The sequence below is a fragment of the Terrapene carolina genome, unplaced genomic scaffold (genome assembly GCF_002925995.2).
Source record: "Terrapene carolina triunguis isolate 2854851 unplaced genomic scaffold, T_m_triunguis-2.0 Scaffold132, whole genome shotgun sequence".
Classification (NCBI taxonomy): Eukaryota; Metazoa; Chordata; order Testudines; family Emydidae; genus Terrapene; species Terrapene triunguis.
The window spans coordinates 10,535,393-10,542,267 of record NW_020664483.1 but is presented as its reverse complement, the minus strand read 5'-3'; the positions used below and the strand labels follow the sequence as shown (position 1 = coordinate 10,542,267).

The following is a 6,875-nucleotide window of genomic DNA, read 5'->3' as shown; positions in this document are numbered from 1 at the left end:
TTTTCAAGGCAGCTAACTGGGCAAAACACTGGTCCATTTTTACAAAACTCCCTCCCTCTGTAATGGGTGATTCTTGAGGTGCCTAAATGTTTAGCCCATCTGCTGTCAATTTCGCTGGCTCAAGTCTCCTTACCAGGACTGGACTTGCAAGGGTTTACAAAAACTGGTTTCTATAAAAATCAAGGGGACAGATCCTGAAATGAGAAACAGTCCTTTTGTTTAGGGACATATGATGACCTGCCCCGATCAACTACCAATTCTTGGTTTTATCACAATCAACTGGCACCTGAGAAGCCAAGAGACCTGCTTGTTTTCCTTTTTAAATCTGATTAATCCTCATACAATAAACTGAATCCCAGTGGTAAGGTTTCATGTTTAGTATGTATGACTGACTGGGACTCAAGTGAGCTAAATTTAGTTCCCGACAAACTAATTTAAGTGTTTATTACTCCTTTTCACACACTGTAATTTTCTTTGTCTTTAATGAGAATGCAGGTACCAACTGTTTAACTGTGGTTTTATTGATAGATTCACTTTTTATAGAGATCTGCAAGTTAAACATTTGCCTAGAAATAGTCTCTTTCCTGGCCATCACATTCCAACTACAGAAGCCCCGCATGTTAAAAATGCCCCTTGCATGAGTTATAACAACATTTTAATAAATACTTTACAAAAATAATGCTCAGGCTTTTTAAATCACTGAGAACAACTCCTTATCCCTTTCCCCCAAAAAACTCTTTAAAGAATAGCTTTTTCTGTATAATACTGTGCAGTAAGGACATGCTGGAAGGAAAAAAAAATTAAGAAGGTGACTTATTGTACCCCAGTGAATATGTTCAAAAGTCTATATTCGTTTCTCTTTTTTTAAAAGTGCACTTCTTTCTTTATAGCAGAACCCTTCTAATTACATGTAGGAATTAGAAGATAACTGGGTTTTCTTCATTTTTTGGTCAACATTCTTTTCCTTTTAACTCCACGCTTCAGCCTCAGCAAATTTTGGCCCTTTAGTCCCTGATCCTGCAAAGACTGACTTACACAGTTTCTTTAGTTGTACATGCCGTGTGGCAGCTTCTCTACTGGTGTGAATTGTCATGACGCCATTCTCTTCCATGGAGCTATGATAATTCATAGCAGCTGTAGATCCGCCCCTGTGCAAAGTCACTGAACTACTCACAGTATGGGAAGTTAAGCAGATTCATATGTCTTTGCAGAATCCTAGGCCTTATTTTAGATTCTTTTGGTGTAGCCCAAAGGAACATGGCAGCTGCATCTTCTGGAAACCCTACCACATATATACAGCCAACACCTGAGTGACTGGAAGGGCAATGGGGAGCTTCAACTGAGAATGATTAATGTTGGTGTTGGTTTATTGATCTTCAGCATTTCTACCTGTTTTCTCCTCCAATAATTAATAGCTTTCCCTCCCAACAATCCTTCCCCTCTTCTTGTAGATACCATTAAATACTTTCATTAATACAGCTCCAGAGAAAGTGTTATTTTTAAACAGCTGTGTTTATATTAAATAAGTTACATATAAAAACTGTTTAAGAGTTTAGGCTCTTTGGCCCAAATACAAAAACAAAAACCCCAAACCTGTCCATGTGGCAAAGCAGGTAAGTATGTGCTTATCTCTAAGCACATGCTTAAGTTGCATTGACTATAATGGATTTAAGCATGTGATTAAGTGGTTTGCTGTACAGGGATAGATCTAAGCATGTGCTTAAGTGCTTTGCTGAATCAGGGCCTTTGAGCCTGATTTGCATTTCACTTCCCCTAGCTTTATCCTGCCATTAGGGACCAATCGTGCATCATTTAAAATCAATAGGAGCTTTGTTATTGACTTTAATGGGAGCAGGATCAGAGCTTTACTGATTTACACTGATGTAAAAATCTGTATCAAGCTTTGTTCAGCATGAATTTATTCACCCTGTTTTTCCCTGGAGGTTTTTCTTTCTTGTGAAATAAAATGCATTTTATTGCTATATAAACTTCTATCATTAAAGGTTTTGTGTATGTTTGTATGCAGAGGAGTGTGTGAGATATATGCATATATAAATTACACACACAGAGAAAAATACACATGTATTATATACAAATATATACACTCATACTAAAGATACTGACCAACCCCATTTCAAATAGATAATGCAGCAAATGCAGTTTTGTGCCATCTATGGAAATGATCCCCATTTTCCTGTCTGAGGAGGAAAATCCCTTCAGTATTCCCTTGCTTCCTGAAACTGCTTGTAATAGTCTTCATCTGAAGGGTTTTCTGTACATTTCTGACCATTGTTAGGGGGCCGTGCTTCATTGTATCGGCTCCAGTCTCCTTTGCATATAATCCAAGGCAAAATGTCTACTTTGTAATGGAGCTCTGCGGAGAATTCTACGCTGATCAGGTTTGGTGTGCCCGCCCCTTTCCCCCTAGTCATCAGCTGCATATTGTCATCATAGCAACAGTGCTGCGCCGCTAGAGTTGTGCTCTCCAAGGAAAGCATAGAGCGGATACAATAGCGGGCCGTGGGCTTGTAGATCTCCAATTTTTCCTTTGGCCCACTTGCATCTTTCCAGCGAAAGTTTTTCCGCTTAATCCGGTCATAGATCTCAGCAGTGCTGTAAGCGACTTCTGTGGGGTAGGAGCAAGGGCAGCTGGGTAGGTCATTAACCACTTTGTGCATGTATTTCTTCAAGAACTCACTTTTGCAGCTCATCCATCTTTCGCAACTATCAGTATCTGTGGGAGGAGGGGAGATGAAAATGCCTTAAGGTACGTTACGCAGCACGTAAATTAATATGATCTAGCTACAGAGATAACAATGAAGATAACCAATGAGAGAAACGTAACTGTCCCACAGAAAGTTCTGTGTAACCAAGTAAGGGCTATAAAGCATGCCTGCTTGCAGTGTGGTGACTTATCTTGTTATTGGATAATCAAGAAAGCAAGATATGACAAGAAAAGGCCATCCTACCGTCAATTACATTGCCATAGTTACATGGATCCTTGGCACTTACTAGGCTTTCACAGTGCCTTATAAACTTCAATTAAACCTGGCAACAGCCCAGTGAAGTACAATAGACGACACACCCCAGTTTTGCAAGTGAGTGAGCTTGAAGCACAGAGAGGTTAAGTGACTTGCCCTAGGTTAAACAATGAATCAGAACTGTGAATAGAAGCTGGCAGCCCTAGCTATTGACCCTCAGCTCCAAAACCCAAGATCTCACAGCCTTCCTGTACCACCACTTGGGGCTCTGAAATGGTACGTGAGGCTCAGCTGGTTTGTAATGACACTAAAGACTCCAAGATGATAAGCATAGCCTTGTATTTATGAAAAATACTGTGGTTAGGACTTCATTTATTTTTCCCTTGCCACGTCCTCTGCCTCTCCAACAGGATCTTTCGAGCAGCTGCAGTTCGAAGATAAAGAGTGGCCTATAGCAGCCAGTTACATGATGTACCATCAGACAATGTCCGTAAATTAGGATGGTCAAATGGCACTAGCCCTATGAATTTTGGTGTGGGGTGGAGGGGTGGCCAGAGTAGAACATTTACAGCTGATATTAATGGATTATGTTGAAGGGGACTGGAGAGAATCAGTTAAGTTTCTCATTTTGGTTTTTTGGGGGCCAAATCATCTCAAACGATGGGTCTGGTCCCACATGTAGGGGCTTAATTCCACATTACTTATGTCTTCAGCACTCAATAGGTCTCATCACATGAGTAAGGTGAGCAAAGTTTCGACCTAAAGCTATACTGCAAACATATTGCCTCAATGATTTCATGGTCAGTTTGCCATACATTTAAGGCATATGCCCGGTTGTCAACAAGTACTATAGTTTGCCTTACAAGCATACACTAGGATTTGGCATGCCAGATAACACTGTTGATCCAACCTGTCTAGTATCCTACCTCCATAAGGGACCAATCCCTGATGCCTCCATGGTAGGGGATAAACCCTCACAGTACACGTGGCCCATTATGTGCACTGTTGTACATGAATGGAAGAAAGTTACATACAGCAATCAGCTCATACCCTGAGGCATTGATTTGGTTGACCCTATCTTGCCATCCACAGCTACAAATGCTGTTATTGCTCATATAATTATCCACCTCACATCAGCAACAGCTGTAACTCTTACAAAAATGATCACGAATAAAGTGCCGCTATAGCACCTTTCAACTGAGGATATTGAAGCGCTTATAGCACTGCTGTGAGGTAAGGACGCAGCATCGCTGTTTTACAACTGGAGAAACTGAAGCACAGACACCGACTTGGTGATTTGTGGAAAGTTATTCAAAAAGAATCCTGTGACAGAGTTAGGGATAGAACCAAGATATTCCGAGGTCTAGTTCTGTTCCTTAACAATAAAATAATCAACAGCAATTTGGAATATGACTCATTTTTAAGACAGAGGCTTATGAGCCCAAATCTTATAGTGATAGTTTAAAAAACAATCCTAAAAGGAGCTTGTCTCTAGAGATACTAGACTGCCAGCTGCTTACCAACTTCGAATAGCTTGGTGGCATTGAACTCTTCGCTTCCTGCAAGTAAGCTCACTTCTGTGGCAGCTGTCCTGAAGGTGTCTTCAATCCCTAAAGACAAACATAGACTAATAGATGTGTTTTCTTAACAGTAAACAACAATGAAAAACAAAAACAAACCACCAAAGTTGTGACTGCATTGCCGCTGTTGAATTTAGTGCTGGAGGAAAACATTAACAATATAATGATGAGAAACAGGCTGACCTGGTGGAGTCCCTGTAGATAACCGGTATACTTGCTAGGCAGGCCTTTAAATAGCCAAGCCAAAGGTTCCAAACTTTGGTGCCTAGATCTAGTTAGGGCACCTAAATCTATATTTAGGTATGTAACTAAGTGGCCTGATTTTTCAAAGCTGCCCAGTAACTCCCAGGAATTCCAATTGAAGCTGCAGGTGCTGAGTACCAATGAAAATCCGTCCATTTGATTAGGTGGCCAAGTTTACGTATCCAGATATCTTTTTCCTAGCATGTGTTAGGGAGGGTTGATGACATCTCAACTTGTTGAGAAATTTCTTAGTGAAAGCTGTAAAGCACAACGTGGAATATGAAACCCGTTGGAGACCGTGCTCCAGCTGTGTCGAAATGCTCCAAAATGCTGACCTGGCACTTTATTTTTTTTTGGAGCTGGAACAGCGATGGTCCCAGGTCAAGTGGCTCTTTTCTCTCCCCAGCTGCAGAGAGGCTTCTGAGCCAGCAGGTGCTGATGCTAGGCCTGGGAGGGAGCAGGGGATGCTGCCGCCAGGACCAGCCAGGGGAGCATCAGGGAACAGAGTGCCAGGAGCCCAGGGTGGAGCTGGAGTCTGGCAGCAGGACCACATGGATAGTGGAGGGAGGAGCCTGGCACAGGTAGGGATGAGGCAGGGACAGGACCGGCTCTATGGAAAGTCACTCCCTGCTCACCCAGGCCTCCCTCAGCTCCCTCTATCTTTCTCCCAGCTCCCCCCGTTACCTCTCAGCAACCCGCTGCTCCCTTCCAGGGCCTCCCACATTCCAGCACTGCTGTTTCAGACTCCAGGACTGGTTGGAGACCCCCTCAGCTCCACCTTTTAAACTGATGGAGACTTGCTAATATGTTCATGTTTACTTGTTGGCAGGATACCAAATGTGTTTCAGTGAGTGAATGCAATAGCGCCTGCCCCAGCAAGCTGAAAATGTATTTGTGTGCTTTGCTCTTCAGTTACATTCTCTTCCGCTGCTAGGGGAGTGAAAGGAGTTGGGAGGAAAGAGACAAATATGTAGAAACGGTCCAAAAATCTTAGAAACTTGGGGTGCCTGGCAAGCTCCAGTAAAGCATTTGTCACTAGCATAGAGAACCATGGACTAACAAAAAAGGTGTGAAAACATGGTCATTACTTGACTAATTGTATTATGCTCAAATGAACACCCTTTTGATGCTATTTTATTTAACGAACTACTATTCTCTTTAAATGAAAGCCCTTCAAAGAAGCATTTAAGCATGTAATTTTTATTCCATTGCATCATATATTTCAAAAGTAAGCCCAGAAAACTCTCAGTATGCAAAAACTGTGTGGTTAATAAAGCCTGGTTCCCTTCCATCCCCTTTCCAGCGAACTTTATCGTGGTCTTGTTACTGGTGCACAGTAATACAAACCAGGGCCTTGCAGAGCTTCAAAACAGCCTCAGACTTTTTTACAATAATTTATTGTAAGGGCTTTGCCTTAACTGCAGCTGTAGATGCAGAATAATAGATACCCCAGAATCCTTCCAAGGTAATAATTCACTGCAGAGGTTCTGCTGACAGTATAAACAGTAGAAGCTGAGCTTTGCCCTGGTCATTTTAAAAATACCAGCAGAGACTCGAAGAGTGTATTACATTTTCCTCACTGATCCTCAGGTGTCTGTAATGTGACGTAATACAATCTTTCAAGTCTGCCATGGTTTGATTCTAGATGGTAACAAATACCTGAGACTATACCTCTTCTGGATTTAGCCCATTGTTGTTCAGGGTTGAGGGAGTGGGGGAAATGTTCAACAAGAGAGGGTGGGTGGGTGGGTGTGTGTACATGTCAGAGAGTAACTGCCAAACACTGCTTGTCGAGTGATTTTAAAAATCTCTAGCAATGCTGCATTTGTATAGTCCCAGTGCAACGTCTGATCTCATACTTAGGATTTTATAGCTATTTCAGGTCTTTCACTTCCTTTACCTTCCAAATTGTGAAGCTAAACGTGGCTAAATGTTGGTGAAATGCAATCTGCTGGAGGGTGCTTCCCTCGGCTCTGCCTAGGCCCCGCCCCCAACTCCAACCCTTCCCCCAAGGCCCCACCCCCACCCTGCTTCTTTTCACCCCTGCTCTGCCCCCACATTTTCCCACCCA

General features: G+C 42.3%; 1 protein-coding gene across 1 annotated transcript in view; it reads right to left on the bottom strand.

Annotated features, from left to right (window-relative positions):
- Nucleotides 1–1,161: 1,161 nt before the first annotated feature.
- ISM1 (isthmin 1) overlaps nucleotides 1,162–6,875 on the bottom strand; it is a 57,191-nt gene continuing 51,477 nt past the window's right edge. Inside the window, exons 5-6 of the mRNA XM_026653190.2 lie at nucleotides 4,502–4,591; nucleotides 1,162–2,734 (exon numbers count right to left, since the gene is read on the bottom strand). Of these exons, the coding sequence (XP_026508975.1) occupies nucleotides 2,217–2,734; nucleotides 4,502–4,591 (608 nt within the window). The 3' untranslated portion in view covers nucleotides 1,162–2,216. The remainder of the gene's footprint in view (nucleotides 2,735–4,501; nucleotides 4,592–6,875) is intronic.